Source organism: Hypanus sabinus, chromosome 4 (genome assembly GCF_030144855.1).
Source record: "Hypanus sabinus isolate sHypSab1 chromosome 4, sHypSab1.hap1, whole genome shotgun sequence".
In the NCBI taxonomy this organism is placed as follows: Eukaryota; Metazoa; Chordata; class Chondrichthyes; order Myliobatiformes; family Dasyatidae; genus Hypanus; species Hypanus sabinus.
The window spans coordinates 80,631,655-80,656,233 of NC_082709.1; the positions used below are offsets into that span (position 1 = coordinate 80,631,655).

A 24,579-nucleotide genomic window follows, 5' to 3' on the forward strand; every position below is an offset into this window, starting at 1 on the left:
TTGATAGCTTTACTGCGTGAAAACAGCATTCTCTTTTGTTGGTCACAGTCAGTGACTTTAATAAGTTTCGGGATCAGGAGGATGATGTGGAGGATGTGACGGCATCGGTACTGGGAAAACAAAACATCTCCCTCTCTCTCCAATCTACTCAACTCAATATCCAGAATTGAACTGACTTCATACTGATATCATCGTAGGACTATCATTTACCTCCTGGAGCTGGGAGAAGTTTGGGAACTTCCTCACTTATAATTACATAAACTCTGCTAACTTGTTTGCCGTACCTGGTTTTATATTACTTTATCACATAGTTACTAATAAAATAGTGTTTATAATGGAAAACTCAGACTCCAGGTGTGTCCTTTTTAACCCATTATGGGGTACGTAACAGTCTGTTCCCCATTCTGGTTCTGCTCTCACCCCTTCTCTTTTCCTCACCTGCCCAACAGCTCCCTCTGGTTCCCCACCTCCTTCCCTTTCCTCCATTGCCCATCATCCTCTCTGTCATGTCAATCATGTTAGGGATGGAATGGAAGCACCAGGTTCATTACGATTGTTGTTCACCATCTGCAATCACCGATTGGGGTTCGATTCCCACCGCTGTCTCTAAGTATATTTTGGCATTCTCTACATGACCACGTGGGTTTCCCCGGGTGCTCCAGTTTCATGCCACCTTTCAGAGATGTAGTGAGTTGTGGGCATGTTGTGTTGGCACCGGAGTGTGTGGCGACACCTGAAGGCTGTCCCCAGCACACACTTTTGATTGTGTTAGTTATTGATGCAATCAACGCATTTTGCTGAATGTTCCAATGTACATGCAGCAAATAAAGCTGATCTTATAATTTTATCTTATATTATGCAAGGATAGAGTCCTTGTAGTCAGCCAAATAACATTTATTAACATAAATGCAGTTATAGCAAATATCAAGTTAACAAAGAATGCTTTGCAACATAAACAACGGGTGTTCCAGTTCAGCCTTCGGAATGGCATCTTCTCCATCTCCCCAAACACGTCAATATCTTTATCTGATCATGTTATTGCACACGGTGCTGGTGAACCACCCACAATGAGAGGGTTAATGTATGAGGAGCTTTGGTGGCTCTGGGTGAGTACTCACCAGAGTTTTGAAGAATGAGTGAGATCTCATTGAAACTTATTGAATATTGAAAGATCTAGCTGGAGTGAACATGGAGAGGATGTTCCCTCTAGTGGGAGAGTCTAGGCCCAGAGGGCACAGATAGAGTGGATATGGAGAGGATGTTTCCTATAGTGGGGGAGTCTAGGACCAGAGGGTACACACTCAGAGTACAAGGACATCCCTGTAGAATAGAGATGAGGAAGATCTTTAGAGAGAGGGTAGTGAATCAGTGGAATACATTGTTACATACAGTTGTGGAGGCCAAGTCACTGGGCATATTTAACACAGAGGTTGATAGGTTCATTATTGGTCAGGGGTTAAAGGTTATGGGGAGAGGCAAGAGAATGGGGAAGGGGAAAAATCAGCCATGATGGAATGGCAGAGCAGCCTGCATAGGCTGAATGGCCTGCCTGCTCCTGTATCATATGGTCTTATGAAATTTGAAATTGCATAGACAAATAAATACTGAAAAGAGATACTGAAATGGAAGACTAACATTGGTTACAGTCCTGAATGGAGATGTGTTGTCAAAGCATAGAACTGAACATCTTCCACCTATTTAATACCATAAGACCATAAGGCAGAGGAGCAGAATTAGACCACTTGGCCCATTCAATCATGACTGATCCTTTGTTCCCCTCTTCAGCCCCACTCCCCAACCTTCTCCCTGTAACCTTTGATGCCAGTCCAATCAAGAACCTATCAATCTCCACCTTAAATACACCCAACAACCTGGCCTCCATAGTGGCCTGTGGTAGTAAATTCCACTAATTCACCACCCTCTGGCTAAAGAAATTTCGTCGCATCTCTGTTTTGAATGGACGCCCCTCTATCCTGAGACTGTGCCCTCTTGTCCTAGACTTCCCCACCTTGGGAAACAGCCTTCACACATCTACTCTGTCTAAACCTTTCAACACTTGAAAGGTTTCAATGAGATCCTCCCTCATCCTTCTAAATTCCAGCAAGAACCGAGCCAGAGCTATCAAACAGCTGATAATCCTTTCATTCTCAGAATCATCCTTGTGAACCTCCTCTGAACCCTCTCCAATGCCAGCACATCTTTTCTCAGATGAGGAGCCCAGAACTGTTCACAATACTCAAGGTGAAGCCTCACCAATGCCTTGTAAAGCCTCAGCATCACATCCCTGCTCTGTATTCTAGAACTCTTAAAATGAGGTCTAACATTGCATTTGCCTTTCTCACCACCGAATCTACCTACAAGTTAACTTTCAGGGTGTTCTGCACAAGGACTCTCAAGTCCTGTTACATTTCAGATTTTTGGAGTTTCTCCCCATTTAGAACAAGACAATCCACAAAACAAGAGGATAGAGCAGACAACATTAAACACAGAAAAATACAACACAGTACATGACCTTCAGCCCACGATGAGCTGTTCATTTCATCTACTCCAAGATCAATCTAACCCTTCCTTCCCATACCCTCCATTTTTCTTCCATGGGATGTTGCCACATTCACCGTATTGACTAAAGGGAAAGAGCAATGCATGGGATAGAAAGATATCTATGTAGTTTAAAAACTATGGATGTATCTTGTTCTACAGTCTGCCCACACTAGGTTAGAGTCAATGCCTTGATTTTGATGATGCTGAGTTATGGAGTAGTTCTCAATCAATCCACCAATCTTCAACCAGAGGATTGCAAATATTACTTCCTTATTCAGAAAGCTAGCATCAGAGCCTGTCCCATAGTGCTACCATTCTGGCTGAAGCCGATAGTCCTTGTTGTTAGTTTTCAGACACCGAAAATCACATAATGTATCTGGTGCAGATGATAATGCGAAAGTGAGTGGGATAGCAGAAGCAAAACCATTCAATCAATATTACTGACCATTGAACTGGATAACAATGCCATACAGAGAACAACATCCCACACAATCGTATTTAAGCTTCTAATTAGTCAACATCACAGGCACTCTATATTGCAGAAGAAAAGAATCCAGATTCAGAGGAAGAGGACGCCGATCGCTTATAATGTGTTTTTGCATGTTGACTAATAAGTCCTTTATCAGCCAAAAGGTTGAGTAAGTTCCTCCGGAATTTGAGCCCAATGAAGCCGTATAAGATTGGATTAATGCAGCAATGTAGGAATCCCAGAATCCGAGTCACAGACAGAGCCCGGTCGATGAGATTGCGCCTGTCACAAGTCTCGGCGATGAGCTTGCTTCTTATCAGAGTGTCAACAGACACGGTGATATTGTGGGGCAGCCAGCAAATGAGAAATGCGAGCACCACGGCGATAATGACCTTCATGGCTTTCTGCTTCTGGAAACCCTTTGTCTGACACAGTCTGAGGATGGTGACGCTGTAGCAGAAGACCATGACATCCAGTGGGATGAGGAACCCAATGATGTGACGCAAGAACCTGGTGCTGTTTTTCCAGATTGCGATGGATTCACCCTCCAGTAACTCGTAACACAGGACTCTTCCATAGTAGTCGAACTTGCCCTTGTAGAGGATGGGTAAAGACAGGAGAACAGCCAGCATCCACACAATAGCACAGACCAGTTTGATCAGGATTGGCCGCTTCAGCCTGTGGTACTGGGTAGAGTGGACGATGGCAAAGTAACGGTCAACACTGATGCAGGCCAGCAACAGGATGCCACTGTAAAAGTTCACCTCCTGGAGCATGCTGACAACCTTACACATGGCATCGCCAAACACCCACCCAGATGTGGCATCCACTGCCCAGAAGGGCAGAGAGACGGCAAAGAGCAGGTCAGCCGTGGCCAGATGGAGCAGGTAGATGTCCGTGGATGATGTTGAGCGCCAATTGTGAAGAATGACGATCATCACCACCAGGTTCCCTGTCACGGCGAGGAAACACACCAGGCTGTAGACAATGGCCAACATGACATTGACCCAGTTTCCAAGAATTAGCGGGTGGCAAGGACTGGAGTTCTCATCAAGTATTGCATCATCAGATGAGTAATTATCAAACATATCCCCAAAGTCTTTATCATTGATATCAAAGTTCAGGACATCCATCCCTGAAAGAAACACAGAAATACATCATAAATACAAGCGATTCTGCAGAGGCTGGAAATCTTGGGCAACAACACACAAAATGATTGAGGAACTCAGTAGTTCAGGCAACATCTACAGAAGGGAATAAACAGTCAATGATTTGGGCTGAGCCCATTCGTCTGACTGGAAAGGAATGTGTTGAACAAGTATTAGAAGGTGGTGGGGGGAAGGGAGAGGAGTACAAGCTGAGAGCAAGTGAGGGGGAAGCTGAGGGAGATAGGTGAGAGCAGGTGAGGAGGAAGCTGAGGGAGATAGGTGAGAGCAGGTGAGGAGGAAGCTGAGGGAGATAGGTGAGAGCAGGTGAGGGGGAAGCTGAGGGAGATAGGTGAGAGCAGGTGAGGAGGAAGCTGAGGGAGATAGGTGAGAGCAGGTGAGGGGGAAGCTGAGGGAGATAGGTGAGAGCAGGTGAGGAGGAAGCTGAGGGAGATAGGTGAGAGCAGGTGAGGAGGAAGCTGGGTGGTAGGGGATGGGAGATGAAGTAAGAGCTAGCAGGTGATAATGTGAAAGAGGTAAGGAGCTGAAAATAAGGAAGATATCTGATAGGAGAGGAGAGAAGTGAGAAAGGGAAAGAGGAGGGCCACCCATGGGAGATGATGAGCAGCTGAGGAGAAGAGAAGAGGTAAGAGGGGAGCTAAAAAGGGGTGCAATAAGAGGAGGGAGAGAAGGGGTTTGTGGAGAAATGACCAAAAATTAGAGAAATCAAGGTGGAGGTTACCCAGATGGAATGAGAGTTGATGGTCCTCCAGCAAGAAGAGGTGAGAGGGTGGCATGATTGCATAGTGGTTAGCAAAATACTTTAACCAGCCACCCAGGTTCAATTCACGCTACTTCCAGTAAGGCTTGTATGTTTTCCCCGTGATTGAGTGAGTTTCCTACTGGTGCCCAAATTTCCTCCCACATTCCAAAGGCATACTAGTTGATTGGTTAATTGTTCATTGCAAATTGTCCTGTGATAAGGCCAGGATTAAACTAGGGAATGCTGGGTGGCGCGGCTCAAAGGACTGGAAGGGCCTACTCCACGCCATATCTCAATAAATAAATATATACACTTGCATTTGACCTAATCTTGGCAGTAGTGGAGGCCACAGACAAACATGTCAGAATCGGAATGGGAAGTCAATTTGACATGGATGGCTCCCGGGAAATCTCACCTTTTGCGGCTTCTGAAGTGAAGGTGCTCATTCAAGCAGCCCCTTAATTTACATCGGGTCTCACCAATGCAGAGGAGAGTACATCGGGAGCATTGGATATAGTAGATGACCCTGACAGTCTTGCAGGTGAAGTGTCACCTTTGGGACCCTGAATAGTGGTGAAGGAGGAAGTGTAGCAGCAGTTCCACTTCTTACCAACCCTAATCGAGGGATCAGAAGTCAAGAGATTGAGCAATCTCAAGTTCCTGGGTGTCAAGATCTCTGAGGATCTAAGCTGGTCCCAACATATGGATGCAGCTAAAAAGATGCCAAGACAGCGACTATATTTCATTTCGAGTTTGAGGAGATGTGATTTGTCACCTGAAACACTCAAAAACTTCTACATTGTGCCATGGAGAGCATTGTGGCAGCCTGCATCACTGTCTGGGCTGGGGGGTGGGGTGTGGGAAGGGCGCTACAGCACAGGATATACCAAGCTACAGAAAGATGTAAAGTTAGTTGGCTCCATTTTGGATTCTAGCCTCCGTATTATCCAATACATCTTTAAGGAGCAGTGCATCAAAAAGGTGGTGTCCATTATTAAGGACCCTCATTATCCAGGACATGCCCTCTTCACATTGTTATCATCAAGAAGGAGGTACAGAAGCCTGAAGGCACACACTCAGCAGTTCAGGAACAGCTTCTTCCCCTCTGCCACACAATGGACATTAAACCCATGAATACTACTTCTCTTTTTTATATTATTTCTGTTTTTGCACTATTTTCAATTTTACTATTTATATATATATATGCTGTAATTGATATACTTTTTTCTATATTTTATTGTGTATTGCACTACACTGCTGCCTCAAAGTTAACTAATTTCACAACATATGCTGGTGATAGTAAAGCTGATTCTGGTTCTGATTCAGGTGTAGCCCTCAGAATCAATAAGAATCAGGCTTATAATCACTGACATATCAGGAAATTTGTTTGGCGGCAGCAGGACATCTGCAATACATTAAAAATTACTGTAAATTGTAAATACAAGAATAGCGCCCACATCTATGGACAGGAATAAAAAATCGACATTTCAGGCCGAGACTGGAAAGTAAGGGGCAGAAGCCAGAATAAGATGGTGGGGGAGGGGAATGAGTACAAGTTCTCAACACCTCGACTGTGGTCTGACCAGTGCCTTATAGAGCCTGGCTCTTCATTTCACTTTGACACTTTTCTCCTCTGCATAGATGCTGCCTGACCTGCTGAGTTCATCCAACATTTTGTGTGTTACCATAGGTTACAGTAAGAAATTCTGTACGTACAAAATGAATAGGCAGAGCAAAATAGTGAGGTGGAAATCTGACGGCAGAAGGAAAGAAGCTCTTCCTAAAATGAGTGTGTGTGTGGATTCAGGCTCCTGTACCTCTTCTCAGATGGTAATAATGAGAATAGGATATGGTGGGGGTCCTTAACTGTGGATGCTGCTAGTCTGAAGCATCACCATTTGAAGATGTTCTCAGTGATGGGAAGGCTAGTGCCCATGATGGAGCTGGCCGAGTCAGCAATCCTCTACAGATTTTTCTGATCCTGTGCATCAGAGCCTCCAAACTAGACGGTGATGCTGATGAAGTTTTAAAGGTATTGAGGAAGTAAGAAATGATTCTTAGACTCTTGTAAATAACAGGTTAAAATTGAGTGCAAATTTATCTGTGCTCTGTACTGGGTAGTGTCAATCTGCCTGTGGCTAGTTTTAGATTAACGACTCAACAGATGTTTCCGGAGAATGTTATGTTCTGGGGGTTGGGTTCTGCTTATCAGTCGCACACATCCTGCCTTATGGTTTCGCAAGAATTGAGTTAAGTACCCTCGTTTGTTTAGGAAAAGGGAGAACTCACTGACAAGGACAGGAATGAACATCTGTCTGTAATTAAGTCATGGCCTAGCAAAGGGAATAACTGATAAGGACTGGACAGCACATCCATCTGTAATTAAAACCTTGATATAGTGGATTCTCTTATCTAATTAATTAAGTTTTGTTCAAACAGAGAATAACAGTTGAACTAAGTGCTCTTTGTCTTTCAAATTCTATAAATTGTAATGTGTCTGCATGTTAGGCAGATGTCCAATACAAGCCCCCGGGGGAAATAAGACCCTGTCCCCCTGTTGTGCGGCTCTGCGCCTCTCACCAGCTGAGTTTGAACAAATAAACTGGTGAAAAGGATATAGCAAAGAACTGTTTGTGGTGTGGTTATTGGTCTGGTGAATTTAAGTTTACATTTTGTGCCGTGACTTGGATCCCAACATAAGGAAAGTCCCTACGGGCTGAATAAGTGACGGGGGATTCTGGGTGAGTGTAAACAGGCTGCCCCGAGGTGTTTTACCTCTGACCATCCCTTCCACTCATTTGAAACTCCTGCCCTTTGTCCCGAGGAATCTGTACCTTGACAGGATTCAACGAACCACCTGGACCAGGAGAATAAGGCAAGCAGTTGTTTTGTGAGTATTAATGTCTGCAGGTGCTGAAGAATTGGGCAGCGGATCAGTGGCAGTGAGTTATTAAGTTTTTCTTTTGGTTGGTTACAGTGATTGAGCAGTGGGTTAGTGGCAGTAACCTATTACATTTTGGGGCTGGTGGCAGCAACCCAGTAATTAGTTAAAGGGATGACCGACCTGGTCCATTCTAACTGACATGGGGGCCGGTGCTAGTGGCCCGGTAAATTGAAGTAACTAATTGGTCGACAGGTGGTTGACCTGGTAAATTGATCAGCACTGGTTGGGACAGACATTAGATACAGAGGGGAAAGGGACTCCCCTGCAGTCTATGTGTGAACAAATCTGGATGTAAGTGCAGCACTAACAAAGAAACTGGGAAATGGTGTGTGGCCACCAGGGGGAACTTGGGATATCACCTCTTGCGAACAAGCAGTAAATTTAATTTGGAAAAAGAATTGCGGTAAAAAATGGAAATTATTGATCAAAGAATGGAAAGATAAAGATGATACCAAGTGGAATGGTACCTTACTGGCCAGTTGGAGGAACAATGCACGTGATAAGGGGGTAGAGGTATGTACAGGTGATAGCACTACCAAGAGTTGGGAAACGTTGAAGGCGGAGTGTGAATGGGTAGATGGGAGAAGAAAAAGAGAATGAGAGAAACAAAGAAAACGGGCAAAGGCAGACATGGACAGGCAGAAAGGTTTAGATTGGCAGTTCCGTGTGTGAGATCCAGGGCCAATATGGGATCCCAAACCTACATCTGGCATTCCGACTCTATTTGATGATTCTGGTGACACTGGTAGAGTTGAGGATTGGGCACCCACCGTATCCCCCACCTTAACAGGAGCCACAAAGACAATTGCCCACACGAATGCCGCCAAATCCACGAGCAGCCGAGGAGGGACAGCCCTCAGTAATTCCTACGTATGCACCCTGGAAGCCTCAAGAAATGATAATGATCATGAATCAGACCCCAGATAGAAAAGAAAAACCAGCACAGTATGCTCAGTATGTCCGCAGTACAATACAAGTATTTAATGCAACCCCGCAAGATCTGTTCAGTCTCTGCTGCATGATTCTCTCAGCTGATGAGGGGCAGAAATGGAAAGCAGAATTAAGATACCAAACTTATCAAGAGTTACAGGCGGGAATCCATAACGAGAATGAACAGACAGACCAGATTATTCAAGCCTTTGAGAGGGCTCTCAAACAACCTGTTAATATCACTAAAGTACTTGAAACCTAAGCCTGGGAAATCGGGACCAGACTACCGGGAGTGATACGGCACTTTCGCAGGAGATCAAAGCTCTAATTATGGGAATTCATCCCCCAATTTAATGCCCTACTGCTCCAATGCTTACTAATTAAGTTAGCCAACATGATTAAAACAAATAATATGGATTGACCTGACAAGGACCGAAATCGAATGCGACGAGCTTCGACATATTACTGGGACCCGGCTATCGAATCCCGATCAACCCCGAAGGGAACTAATATTAAAGGTGAATATGTTCAACGGGAAGAAGGATGCAAGTGGGCTATGTCTGCGGATCAAAACTGGGAACAAAAACCTACCAAGGGGCAGGTGGGGACGACGACTGCATTCTCTGTCCACAACCCATTTAGAAATTGACGAGCAAGGATGCTTCCTACCATGAATACTACCCCTCAGGAAGAGCCCAATGTAATATTGCAAGTTGCTGGAATTCAACTTCCATTTATGATTGATATGGGGGCAACCACATCCACTCTCGATCAGGAAATAGTATCGTAACAGGGATTCCAGCTAACGGACGCTACAATCACTCTGTCTGGGTTTGTATTCATGTACCCAGCCACTGCAGGTGGAATTCCGGGGGGACCCAGTGTGAGGTTTCATTTACAGCCACCACCAGTCTGGGGTGTGATCTAGCAGGGAGAGACTTGCTCTGTCCGTAGGAAGTCGAGATTCTATGCACAGATAAGGGTGTCACTGTGGGCTAGCTAACAACCGACAGCTTCACCAGAATCCGACCCCCCCAGGTGGGCACTGAATCTGGACTCCACCTCATTTGAACCCTCTCTGCCAGAGGCAGACCCTCATGTGGCTCAGTGCTATGACCCTACAGGGTGCTCAACTGAGGGAAGCCAATATTTTGCACCCTTTGAGAGACAGAAATTCCCAGTCCCCGGCGAGTGGAGAGGTTAAGGGAAAAGAGGTCAGCGCATTACTGGCCGAAGGTCCGGGTTTCCTTTGGCGACAGACAGGCCTGGTGGTTCCCCATACCACCGTTAGGGTTTGCCCTGGGTTCAAGCCAAAGAGCCTAGGGTTCCTTGCCTGCACCCTGATGAAACAAGCCTCCAGCACCGAGGGAGACTGGCAAGACTTGGCCGCAGGCTAACTCTGATACTGGAGGGACTCTGAGGTGAAGACAAAACATCTGGTAGGACATTCTTTCAATATTGACCGAACCCAAGACATTGTACCCTATCTCTGGGCAATTTCAGGCCATGAAGTCGGCTGCACCGACTGCCTCCATGTCCGGATCACCGTGAAAGAAGGACAGACTCTGCTATCCATTCTGCAATCCTGAGGCAACGTTTTATGAGGATGGAAGCTCTTTTGTGGATCCAGCAGGGAAACGATGCGATAGTGACGGACAGTGAAGTAATTGAGCAGGTCTCTCCACCCAGAAGGCTGAGCTGTTTGCTCTGACTCGTGTCTGTATCCTAACAACAGACTGAAGTGCAAAATTTTTACACAGACTCCCATTATACATTTGGAGTTACGAGATTCCTGACTTCCTCTGGCCACCCCATTCATTAGTAATGCTACCTTTGTAAACAACTTACTCACCGCTTGACAGCTACCTCGAGTTTATGCAGTTATTAAATGTGCAGCCCATACTGGGGAATCTGATGAGTTACCTAAGGGTAATTCTAGGGCTGATGCAGCGGCCAAACAGCCTTGAAACCCACACTTTTGATCCCCTCGGGAAATAAGCAGGCCTCTATTAGACATGACCCATGGATGGGTATGCTAGAAATGGGGGAAATGCGTACATTCCGGGGGACACCCCGAGGGGAAACGCACGCTGTGGACCCAGATGGGGTGCCGATGTGAGCCTGAGAACGGATTATGTCACCCCGGCAGGGCAGATTTGCATTCCCTCTGTGTTTTTACCTATTTTGATAGATTATGTACATAGATGTACACACCCTGGGCAAGGAAGGAATGGTCAATGCATTATTACAATCTTAGTGTCACCCTGATTTCCAAAAAGCCACAGCATGTATAACTTGTAAAAAATGGATGCTGGAAAGGGAATGCCTTGTGTTTCTGGAACCATCCCCTTGCCTGGAGGACCTTTTTCTTGTTTACAACTTGGTTTTATAGAATTATCTAGAGTACTTTGTTATAAGTATTGCTTAGTGATAGTAGATGTGTTTAGCAGATGGATTGAAGCTGTTCCTACACTAATAATACCGCTATGACTGTTGCGAAAATATTGCTAAAAGAAATAATTCCTCGCTATGGACTTCCAGAAATGATAAGATTGGACAATGGGCCACATTTTGTTGCCAAAATAAAAGAGGAAGCCTGTAAAGAATTGGCTATGAAACAGTAGTTCCACTGCACCCATCATCCGAAAGCAGCCAGCATAGTGGAACGAGCCAATGGTACTTTGAAAGATTAGTTGGCCAACCTGACACAAGAAACTGGATTGACCTGGTTGAAGGTTTTACCCTTAGCCCTATTCCGTATGAGAATCACGGGAAGCCTATGAGAACCCCATGGGGACACCGACCTTGTGCGCCACTCCTCCCTGACAGCTTACCTGCAAAATTAGATATGCATACCTTGGCGGAGATGGGAAAATACTTATGCAAATTAACTAAAACTCTCCAAAGCTTGCATTCACAGGTACGGCAAGCCTATCGGGAAGACGAAACCCAGCCCAAAGGTGACTATCCCACGACTGAGCCCGGAGATTTTGTCCTGATCAAGAACTGGGATGGAGGGAAACTCTGAACTCGGTGGAGAGGACCATATCAGGTGTTACTGACCACTCCCACGGCGGTGAAACTGAAGGGGCAATCTCGGTGGATACATTGAACAGACTGCAAATGTGCCACTGAAGGAACTGAGTAGAAGGACTCTCTTGGACTAAAGGATAGTGGTGTCCGTGCTTATGTCTTTGAGAGGGCACCCCAGCATCTGCCCCCCCCCCCCATGTCAACACCCTTCAGTCTCTCTGTCACACCTATGCCAAACAGGTAAAACTAGGGCCTTGCTGGGTTTGTGTTGAAACTCCACAGCATGGTAAAACTATGATTCCAATGTCAGTAATCCCATTCAATCAGAGTGAGAAACTCTCAGCCTGGGCTTTCTCAAATAACACCCGGGGAAGTGAGGCAAGGAACTGTAGTCCAATCAGAGATGACTGTGGCTGTCGGTGTTTTGAGAGATGGCATCTCAGACCCCCACCAAACGGAACCTCGTATGCTGGGAGACAGACGTCCTAACCATACCTGCAGGTGCTCAGCAGTGGAGTAGTGAATGCTACCTGTTACTGTAACTTCCAGGGAGGGGAAGATGCAGTCTTTCTGGGAAATAGCAGCAATATCACCTATACCACAGCAGACCCTCCCCAGCCAGTAAATAGCACCCACTGGGTGTGTGGAAATCAAGCCTATATATGACTTCCAAGGGAAACTGCCAACAGATGGGACCCACAAAGTCCCAGCAAAGGGTAGACTGGCTGTTGGTAGCCAGCATATTTAGTACCCCATCTGAGAGTCATGGCCCAGCTTCAGGATCACCCCCACTGGAATAGGCAACGAAGGGACATAACGGAAACCCAACGATTTTGGGTCATTGCCTTTCCCTCTTATGGGACGGCCAGAAATTCCAGAGAAATAATTAACTTAGCAGCAGCTCTAGAGGAGTTAACCAACAATACAGCCGGGGCACTAACTGATACTCAAGCACAGGGGACTGAAATGTCCACTGAAATGATTGCAATCTGGCAGTCTTACAGAACCGGATGGCCCTTGATTTTATTCTGCCAGGAAAAGGAGGGACCTGTGCTATTATAGGAAAAGAATGATGCACCTATATCCCTGACAAATCCTCAAATATTACTGATCTATCTAAACAGATAACCCAGGAGATACAGAAAGTTTCAGGTGTTGGTAGTAAGCTACATGGATTTGGGACTAGTGAGGCAGCGGGATAGCCCAGGTCCTTTAATATATTCGGGGACTTCTGGGGGTTGCTTTTGCATTTTGGAAGTCTGATTGTATTAATTTTGATCATTGCCAGTATCCTATGGTGCCTTTGGTCATGTACAGGTGTCCCCCACTTTACGAATGTTCGCTTTACGCCACTTCGCTTTTATAAAAGGCCTACATTAGTAACCTGTTTTCGCATTACAAAGAGGAGTTTTACATTTACAAAAATTTTCCCATATAAATTAATGGTTCTTTGCTTTATGCCATTCCTGCTTAAGAAAGGTTTCATAGGAATGCTCTACTTTTGTAAAGGGGGGGGGGGGAAAGACACCTGTATTGTATCATGTTGTAGAAGTGACAATCTGTTGTGAAAGGTTATCATGTAATGATAAAAAAGAGGGAATGATGAAGTTTTAAGGATATTGGGGAAGTAAGAAATGATTCTTGGACTCTTGTAAATAACAGGTTGAAATTGAGAGCAAACTTATCTGTGCTCTGTACTGGGTAGTGTCAATCCGCCTGTAGCTAGTTTTAGATTCACAACTCGACACATGACTCCTGAGAATGTTATGTTCTGGGGGTTGGGTTCTGCTTATTGGTCACACACATCCTGCCTTATGGTTTCGCAAGAATTGAGTTAAGTACCCTTGTTTGTTTAGGAAAAGGGAGAACTCACTGACAAGGACAGGAATGAACATCTGTCTGTAATTAAGTCATGGCCTAGCAAAGGGAATAACTAATAAGGACTTGTCAGCACATCCATCTGTAATTAAAACCTTGATATAGTGGACTCTCTTATCTAATTAATTAAGTTTTGCTCCAACAGACTTGATGGGAATAACAGTTGAACTAAGTGTACTTTGTCTTTCAAGTTCTATACATTGTAACGTGACTGCACGTTAGACAGAGGTCCGATACGAGCCCCCAGGGGTAGAGGAACTCTGTCTCCTTGTTTTGTGGCTCCACACCACTCGCCGGCTGAGTTTGAACAAATAAACTGGTGAAAAGGGTATAGTAAAGAACTGCTTGTGGTGTGGTTATTGGTCCGGCAAATTTAAGTTTACAATGCAACCAGTTAGATGCTCTCCAATAGTACATCTCTAGAAATTTGATGGAGTCTTTGGTGACATAACAAATTTGTGGTTGGTGTCAGAGAAATTATGAAATTCCATCTGCATCTGACATAAAAATAAAGATTTAAAGTTCTTTCCTTTGAAAAAAAACTTGATTTGTTACATGAACATCAAAACTTACGGTGAAATGTGTTGTTTTGTATCAATGACCAACACAGACCGAAAGCATGTTGGGGACAGCCTGCAATTGTCACCGTGCTTCACAGGCCAACATAGCATGCCCACAAGTCACTAACCCTTACCCGTATGTCTTTGGAATGTGGGAGGAAACCAGAGCACTCAGGGGAAACCTTCATATTCATAGGGAGAATGAACAAACTCCTTACAGGCAGTGGCAAGAATCGAACCCATATCAGTGATCGCTGGTGCTGTAAAGAGATTGTGCTAACCACGGCACTATTAGGAATTTGCTGAGGTGTGCTGGTCAGGGGACGAGATACAACAGATAACAACATTCGAAATGATAACAAATAAAGAAATATATGAAAATGAACAATGAAGAATTACATTAACAAAAAAGCTAATAAAGTTAGAGGTTAAAGGTCAGATGTGGAACAGAATGTGCATGTAATGTACATTATAGGCAGGTGCTGAGGGGAGATCTGATAAGATTATGAGAGGCATTGACAGAGTAGATGAAGAGTAACTTTTCTCCATGGTTGAAATATCTAATAGCAGAAGGAAAACATTTAAACAAAGAGGGAGTAATTCAAAGGAGATGTGAGGGACAAGTTTTTTTTCACACAGAGAGTGATGGGTGCCTGGGGTGGAGGTAGACGCTTGAGAGTTTTAAGAGACATTTAGATAGGCGCAGGTGGGGCTCATCAGCCTTGGATGGCAGCCAGTCGAGGAGAAGGAAAACTCTTGATTTTAAACCTCCTCTGCCTTGCAGTCACACCCACACACGGGAAAAGCTTCAGGCATAAACCTTGAGGAAGAAATCCGGAACCAGGGCCCCTAAGGACGGCACTGGTGCCAAGCTGTCTTGGCACTTGCCCTTACCTTGGACTACATGAGTGACACAGAGAACCTTCCTGCCCAGGCTTGCCCCCTGGAGAGGACACAGTCCACCAGAGGTACAAACCCACAGTCCCCTGGGATCGAAGGGGTGTGAGAAATGTGAGGAAAATTGAAGAACGTGGTCATTGTGTAGGCAGAAAGGATTAAGTTAATCGTTTGATTACTAATTTAATTGGTTTGGCACAACATTGTGGGCCGAAGAGCCTGTTCCTGATGTTCTGTTCTACTTTCTAAATCAGCCACTCTCAATGGGGGCCCTGGCATATTTGAAGGAGGCCACCAACTGAAAACTGTGAGCCCCAGGTGTTTATGGGGCCCTGGTAACTGAACCGATGAAATACCCAAAAGCAGCAACCTTCATTGGAATCAATAGATTCCCTCCTATTTATAATATCTTTCCAACACACCGTCCGAATTCTTCTTCTTCTTGTGTTGTTTTATGGTGGTTGGAAAACCAGCTTTAAGGTGCATTACCGCCACCTACTGGACTAGAGGAAGGATAAGAATTTCATTCCCTAAATGCTATATAATAAACGAGGGTCTTTCAGATACTTCAGGATATATATCTGTATTTCTCTTGAAATCCCACTTAAAATGTCTTCTCTACCCTCAGCAGTGTTTTTGTTTATCTTAAGCACTCTGATCATCTTCACTCTTTCTCTTTGGTACTTCTTACATTTTATCAATACATGTTTAACTGTTTCTGGTTGATTACAGTATTCACACAACCCAGTTGAATGTTTCCCTATTTTATATAATGTGGAATTAAGACTTGTGTGACCAATTCTTAAACGTCTGATGATCACTTCTATCTTTCTATGCCCACCTAAGATTCTTTGGTATCTGACTTGCCCTTGTATTTTGTACAGTTGTCTCCCTGTTTCACTCTAATCCCAGTGCTTCTGCCGTGTCTCCTCAATACGTGTTTTTATAACGCTTTTGACTTCCACTTTGCTTAGAGGGATCTGGACCTCTATTATAGATGATTTGAGTGATTGTTCAGCTATAATGTCCACTTTTTCATTACCCTCCACACCACAATGGAACAGGAACCCAAAGGAAGCTTACTTCTACCCCATTTTTGGTCAGTGTATATAACTTGCACAGAATCTCCAATAAAGTATCCTGTCTACTTTCTGATTTTCTTGATTTGATAGACATTAATGCAGACAAACTGGCTGAACAAATTACAGCCTTTTTGACATTATTTTCTTCTGTCCAAGATAATTCACTCAATATTGCCATTAATTCTGTTGTATACACTGATAAATGGTTTGATGTTCTTTTCCTGATACTAGTTTTGCATTGAGGGATGTGGACTGCAATACCCCTGTGGCCAGAGCTAGGGTCTTTTGATCCATCTGTAAATATTACATTTGTTTCTAAAATGCAGGTCTACATATTCTTGTACTATCAGTTTGATTCCACAGTTAGACTTCTTTTTTAAAAGCTGTTGCAGGTTTTTATCCACTGCATGTATTGTAAAGAGCTACGGAGGAACATCAGATAATGGAACTGTAGGGCTATATTCCATCTCGTGTAGACCATATTTTTGTGCTGCTGCATCCCCAATCCATCCAAAGCTATTATAAATTGAATTATTATGTTCTCAGCAGTCCATTAATATAGCTTTAGCTGCATGTGAATAGTTATGCCCCATGATGTTAACCCAGTAATGTAGCATTAGCTTTATTCTTCTAAGTCTTAATGGCATTTCCTCCATTTTGATTTGAAGAGACAATAGACAATAGGTGCAGAAATGGACCATTCAGCTCCTCAAGCCTGCACCACCATTTTGAGATCATGGCTGATCATCTACTATCAATACCCGGTTCCTGCCTTGTCCCCATATCCCTTGATTCCCCTATCCATAAGATACCTATCTAGCTCCTTCTTGAAAGCATCCAGAGAATTGGCCTCCACTACCTTCCGAGGCAGTGCATTCCAGACCCCCACAACTCTCCGGGAGAAGTTCTTCCTTAACTCTGTCCTAAATGACCAACCCCTTATTCTCAAACCATGCCCTCTGGTACTAAACTCTCCCAGCATCTGGAACGTATTTCCTGCCTCTATCTTGTCCAATCCCTTAATAATCTTATATGTTTCAATCAGATCCCCTCTCAATCTCCTTAATTCCAGTGTGTACAAGCCCAGTCTCTCTAATTTCTCTGCGTAAGACAGTCCAGACATCCCAGGAATTAACCTCGTGAATCTATGCTGCACTTCCTCTACAGCCAGGATGTCCTTCCTTAACCCTGGAGACCAAAACTGTACACAATACTCCAGATGTGGTCTCACCAGGGCTCTGTACAAACGCAAGAGGATTTCCTTGCTCTTGTATTCAATTCCCTTTGTAATAAAGGCCAATATTCCATTAGCCTTCTTCACTGCCTGCTGCACTTGCTCATTCACCTTCAGTGACTGATGAACAAGGACTCCTAGATCTCTTTGTATTTCTCCCTTACCTAACTCTACATCACTCAGATAATAATCTGCCTTCCTGTTCTTACTCCCAAAGTGGATAACCTCACACTTATTCACATTAAACGTCATCTGCCAAGTATCTGCCCACTCACTCAGCCTATCCAAGTCACCCTGAATTCTCCTAACATCCTCATCACGTCACACTGCCACCCAGCTTAGTATCATCAGCAAATTTGCTGATGTTATTCTCAATGCCTTCATCTAAATCGTTGACGTAAATTGTAAACAGCTGTGGTCCCAATACCGAGCCCTGTGGCACCCCACTAGTCACCACCTGCCATTCTGAGAAACACCCATTCACCGCTACCCTTTGCTTTCTATCTGCCAACCTGAAGAACTGATGTAAATGATGTTCTGAATGCACCACTACATATCCTGAGGGCCTGAGTTTGCTCAACATCCAGCATTTTTAAATTACTTTCTGCAACTGACATGTAAGCAACATATCCATAATCCAATGTAGCCCTCATTAGAGCTTGATAAATATTTAATAGTGATATCCTGTTCGCAGCCCAATCCTGTTCAGCAAGATACCTCAATAAGTTGTTTATTTTTTGACATTTGTTTTTAATTTTCTCAAGTTGATTTTTTCCATGCAAGTTTCTCATCAAATAATAAACCAAGGAACCGAATTACCTTTACCTGCTCTAATTTCTGTTCATATAATTTCATGAAATCTGGTTTGCGATTTCTTGAGAAACATATCACTTGCAACTTACTTCTAGACAATTTGAAACCCCATTTATTTGCCCACTCCTCCACTTTATTTATTGCATCTTGAATTTTCCTTTGTATTGTTACGGATTCAAGCAACAATAAATATATGAGTGAGGCAGGGGTTTTTATAACAAATAAAACATTTATTAAACACTGAAAACAAACCCCCAAAAGTAAACAAATCACTAACGTAACCAGAAATCAGCTGCTGTGCGGCAGCTTAAACAGTTCATAAAGCAATGAAGCTTAAACAGTTCTTAAAGCAATGAAGCTTAAACAGTTCTTCAAAGTGGTATTGCAAAAGTTCAAAATGCTTACAGTCCATTTAAGGAGAGACTTTTTAAGACAATTTAAATTCACTTTCACATCATGTTGTTGCAATTCCCAGTCGAACTACTTTTCCCACAAAGAATTTTATGAACATGATATATAATGGCTTAAAGGCACTGACCTTTCCTTTACAACACTGTTCCCAATCCTTTCTGCTATTCACAGAGATTAACATGAGCACAGTCAATGAATTCCTTCTGAATGAGGATCAAACAAGGTTGAACCTGTTTCACCGTCGAAATCGATTTCCCCCAATCTTTTAACTCCCGAACTCCGATTTCCACTCTCCATTGATTTTTAACTAGCAGTACTATAAAGAAACTGCTGGCAATGACCTTTTAAACTTTAGGCATTAGATAAAACTTAATCTTTCAACTAAACTGTGTCATAACATTAAATCACGCAGTGGCATGAAGTCAACATGGCAAATCCAGCCATGAACTGCCCTTCCTCACAGGGAGGGGTCTTCCTTTTATACCCTGTAAAAAAAAACCTGTCACATGACCTCTACTGGCGGGGAAATTACATCACTCCACCATCACAAGACCATTACCTCAAGTCCAGTATAGCTTCAACCACTGTCACATGTCACTGGTACGTAACAGTATGTAAAATAAATGTCTTCCCCTCACCCACAAAGCCCCATCATCTGCATACAGGGATTTCCCCACACTACATTCAACTTGCGCAAATATGTCATTTATCATTATGGTAAATAGTAATGGACTGCAGTTCTTCCTTTACGAAAACCACTTTGGTAGGGAGAAATAAGACTTCTTTTTTCTAGAAAGTATGTAAGCCTATCAGTTATTATTCATTCCATAAGTTTACCTAGCTGTGAAGTTAATGCAATTGGTCTATAGTTTGTTGGGTCTGATGAATCTTTACCAGGTTTTAATTTTGGAACAATAACAGAATGTTTCCACGCAGATGGTATTTTACCTATTTCCCATATTTTATTAAGCAGTCTCAGTAGAACTAGAAGTGCACTTCCTGATCAGTGCTTCAGCATTATACTCCATACTTGATCCTTCCCAGGAGAAGTTGGCTATGCATTCACAATGACTCTGTCTATTTCGGTCTCCAGCACTTCTTCTGATGTTGCTCTTTTGTCCGTAATTCCTGAATTTTGCTTAAGCCTGTCTTCCCTTTGCTGTCTAGCCTCAACTGTCAAATTCTCCGAGCTATGTATGTTAACAAAAGTTTTTGCCAATATTTCTGCTATTTCTACATTGTTAGTTGCCATAACGTCCTTGCTTTTTAGCACAGGAATCTCTTTGCTACTTCTTATACCATTCACGTTCCTCATCATGCCCCATATTTTAGACAGTTGAGTTTCTCTTCCAATTTTATTACAATATTGTCTCCAGTATGCTCACTTAGCTTGTCTGATTATTTTCCAAACTTCTGCTTGTGCTCTTTTATATTGTATTAATGTTTCAACACTTTCAATGCTTTATCTCTTACTTTACTTTTACTACATTCACAATTCCACCATGGAACACTTTTCCTCTACCTTCACGTTTCAGAATTGTTTCTTTTGCTGAATTTATGATTGCTGTGACCAATTTATCATTCATTTCTTCTATATCCAATATATTTTCATCTAAAATCTTTATGCATCTTACTTCACTTCTTTTTTTTAAAATATCACCCAATCTGCCTTATTTTGTTCCCACCTTGACACTCTAGGTCCTTTATTTTGTTCCATTTTAATCGGAATCCTTGTGAGTATGGGATAGTAACACACACAAAATGCTGGTGGAACACAGCAGGCAGCACCTATAGGAAGAAACACTGTCGACGTTTCGGGCCGAGACCCTTCGTCAGGCCTAACTGAAAGAAGAGATAGTAAGAGATTTGAAAGTAGGAGGGGAAGGGGGAAATCTGAAATTCTAGAAGACGGGAGGGGGTGGGATGAAGCTAAGAGCTGGAAAGGTGATTGGCAAAAGGGTTACAGGGCTGGAGAAGGGAAAGAATCATGGGATGGGAGGCCTCGGGAGAAAGAAAGGGGGAGGGGAGCACCAGAGGGAGATGGAGAACAGGCAAAGAGTGATGGGCAGAGAGGGGAAAAAAAGGAGAGGGAAATAAATAAATCAGGGATGGGGTAAGATGGGGAGGAGGGGCATTAACAGAAGTTAGAGAAACCAATGTTCATGCCATCAGGTTGGAGGCTACCCAGCCGGTATACAAGGTGTTTCTCCCACCTGAGTGTGGCTTCATCTTGACATTAGAGGAGGCCATGGATAGACATATCAGAATGGGAATAGGACATGGAATTAAAATGTGTGGCCACTGGGAGATGCTGCTTTCTCTGGCAGACAGAGGGTAGGTGTTCAGTGAAATGGTCTCCCAGTCTGCGTTGGGTCTCACCAATATATAAAAGGCCGCACTGGGAGCACTGGACGCAGTATACCGCACCAGCCGACTCACAGGTTAAGTGTAGCCTCCAACCTGATGACATTAATATTGATTTCTCTAACTTCTGTTAATGCTTCTCCTCCCCTTCTTACCCTATCCCTGATTTATTTATCTCCCCCCCCCTTTTCTTTTCTCTCTCTGCTCATCACTCTGCCTGTTCTCCATCTCCCTCTGGTGCTCCCCTCCCCCTTTCTTTCTCCCTGGGCCTCCTGTCCCATGATCTTTTCCCTTCTCCAACTCTGTATCCCTTTTGCCAATCACCTTTCCAGCTCTTAGCTTCATCCCACCCCCTCCGGTCTTCTCCTATCATTTGGGACTTCCCCCTCCCCCCACTACTTTCAAACCTTTACTAACTTACTAACTTACACTTACTAACTTTTCTTTCAGTCCTGACAAAGGGTCTCAGCCTGAAACATTGACAGCACTTCTCCCTATAGATGCTGCCTGGCCTGCTGTGTTCCACCAGCATTTTGTGTGTGTAGCTTGAATTTCCAGCATCTGCAGATTTCCTCCTGTTTCAGTATGGGATAGTGATCCCATACTGTATTTGTTTTAATACATTCCAAGTACTGATTCCTGCTAATTCTCTACTTACAAATGTTAAGTCTACTGTGGTTTCTGGGTTTTGGGATATACTATATCTTGTACTTTCTCCATTATTTATACATACCAATTTTTCATCATCTATAAATTCTATCACTAGTCCATTTTCACGAGTATTTTTACATCCCCATAGTGTACTGTGTCCATTGAAATCCCCACACCATATTATTTTCCCTTTCATCCCACCACCCACTGTGTTTAATGTATCTTTGCTTAATCTTCTACATGGATTATAATAATTTATTATTACCAAGCTTTCTCTGCCTATCCAAATTTTGATTATTATCGATGCATATTTCTGCCCTATTGTTGATTATATCATACCTCATCCCACTGCTTATAAATATGGCTACTCCTCCACCATTGCCATTGCTTCTATCCTTCCTAACAGCTATATATCCTTGGAAAACAAAATCTAATTGTGGTTTCAACCATGTTTCTTGTATACATAAAATCTGAGGTTTTACCTTAAGTTCTGATACATATTCCTTAAATTCCTGACCATTTGCGATAAGACTCCTTGCATTCCATTGTAAAGTATATACTGCCATTAAGATCCCGCCTCCCCTGCCTGTGAACTGTTTGATCCTTCATTCAGCGTTTCAACTACTTCCCACCTAAACCCTGTAATACCAAGATATTTTTCTGCAGACTTGACTATAATTTAAATGTTTTCAGTTCTTTTGTCTGTTTGCACTGAACAATTAATTGCAACTACCATAAACAGTACGAAATCCTTTCTACTCATTATCAGTGTATCCTTATTTATCATATTACAGCCTTCACAGTTCATCGGGTTTATTATTCCCTGTATTTGTTCGCTTGATAGCCTTCTCCTTTTCAGCGAATCCTTTCCGTGTAGCTAATCCCTTGAGTTACTTTTCCATATTGTATCTCAGCTGCCTTCTTACTATTAATGCACCCTGATAAGCCGTGGTGTGTCCCCTCGCCACAATTGCAGCAATTCAGCCCAGCTCCCGCCTCACATTTCCCGTGTTCATGCTCTCCAGCGCATCTCCCACATCTTTGTTTCCCTCTGCAGACCGCCGCAATACGCCCGAATTTCTGACATTTAAAGCATCTTAAAGGCGGTGGTATATATATTTTGACCTCATAACACATATACCCTAAATAAACTTTAGTCGGTAATCTCTCTTCATCAATGTTAACCATAACTGATAAACTATTGTGGCGACCCACTTCCTAGCGCACTCGAACCGGCTCACAAGTAGCCAGCACACCGGCACAAAGGCCAGGCCCGCAACAAAGGGAAAAAGCCTGCGGGGGTTTGTGAGTATGTGTCCCTTGGAGCATCCGCGCCCGGGGAGGGCAGGATGAGGGAGGCTTTAAAGCAAGGCTGTGAAGTTCGAATAAAATCATCTTTAATTGCAGTTTACTGACTCCGTGTCGTTATTTTAGCGCTGCGTGTGGCACACGGCTACACTATCACACTTTTCCCCCCATTTCTTGTAACTTTCAAACGTTTGGCTTCAATAATTTTTGCTCCTTTTATGTTCTGTTTAATCTCATCCAAAATAACTTTCGCTGGTATCCCCAAAATAACTCCTCTAATCCACTTTCTATTGATGGGAATTGAACATTGTAGTTTTCTGCCGTCTATTTTATTCAACCTTATCATTTTGCCTTGCGGAGCACTATGCCGAAAAGTCACTAACAACGATCCATTTCGTAATAGCTTTGCTCTTTTGACCTCGCCTATAAGTGGTTCCAATCACCAAAAGACTTCGCCCAGTTTTATAATTGCTTTAATCTCATCTTCTTTCCGTTGTTCTGCTATCCTATTTTGATGTTTGCCATCTCATACCTCTGTATTATTTTCTTACTCTTTCCACTAAACTTGTCGCTTATCCAACCGGCCGACGTCATTCGTCTGTCGGCCGCCACTGCCGCCCAGTCCAGCCTGTGACCGTTGCACGGTCTGCTTACAATGGCACTCCGAGTTCCCAGCGCCGTGGCTGCCACCTCCTCCTATTTCCGGCAGTTTAGACGCGTCCAGGCGTATTACTGCCCTCCTCGGCATGTACAACTCATACAGGATTTCAAGAAACTCAAATTCTTGAGTGTACACTAGTCGCACGTAGAAACAGAATAATAAACTTTTCAGTCAGATGGTGGTTCTCTTGGTGGCCAAACGAAGATTTAACAGAAAAACAAAATACATTTAAGTCAGACAGCCTCTTGAACAGTATGCTTCTCTCAATTTTATATCCATTACAACTCAGCAAAATATGCTGAACTGTCTCTGGACCACCACAATCACATAATCCAGTAGGATGTCTTCCTATTATCTTTAAGTAATAGTTTAGCCCACAATACCCCAACCTAAGTCTTGCTAATTTCACAGCATCTCTGCAATTTAAAGAGTAACAGTCTGAGACCTTTTTAACTAGAGGGTGACTAGAAAAGAAATGCCTTCCCTTTAATTCATTTTGCCAGTCCTCCTGCCATTTCTTGTCTATACCTTTTTTTTATCTTACTTCTCAATTCTGTTCTAACTAGGGGTATTCTAATTCCTGCTTGCCCACTCTGTAAGGAAGACTTTGCAATGCCATCCACAATTTCATCTCCCTCCACCCCAGCATGCCCAGGTATCCATGTAAATCTGACTTCACAACCCATCTTCCCTTCTCTAAACAAAGCTAAGAGAATCTCAATAACTATGTCAGGACGAGCTTTTGATTTATTCCCTTCTATAGCCTCTATGGCGCAGCAGAATCCGAACAGATTCTTCTATTCTCTTCGGAGAGTCTTCTATCCACCATAAGGCCCAGAGGATTGCTAATAATTCTGTTGTAAAGACAGAAACACCATCTGAAACCCGGTGACTA

General features: G+C 43.4%; 1 protein-coding gene across 2 annotated transcripts in view; it reads right to left on the reverse strand.

Annotated features, from left to right (window-relative positions):
* Nucleotides 1-879: 879 nt before the first annotated feature.
* The window catches only part of LOC132392302 (C-X-C chemokine receptor type 2-like), a 28,853-nt gene continuing 5,153 nt past the window's right edge, over nucleotides 880-24,579 (reverse strand). Inside the window, exons 1-2 of one of the 2 annotated variants that reach the window (XM_059966125.1) lie at nucleotides 18,828-18,936; nucleotides 880-4,145 (exon numbers count right to left, since the gene is read on the reverse strand). In XM_059966125.1, coding sequence (XP_059822108.1) covers nucleotides 3,073-4,143 — 1,071 coding nt within the window. In that variant the 5' untranslated portion in view covers nucleotides 4,144-4,145; nucleotides 18,828-18,936 and the 3' untranslated portion in view covers nucleotides 880-3,072. Of the gene's footprint in view, nucleotides 4,146-18,827; nucleotides 18,937-24,579 lie in introns of those variants that run through there. The other variant, XM_059966124.1, reaches the window with a different exon arrangement.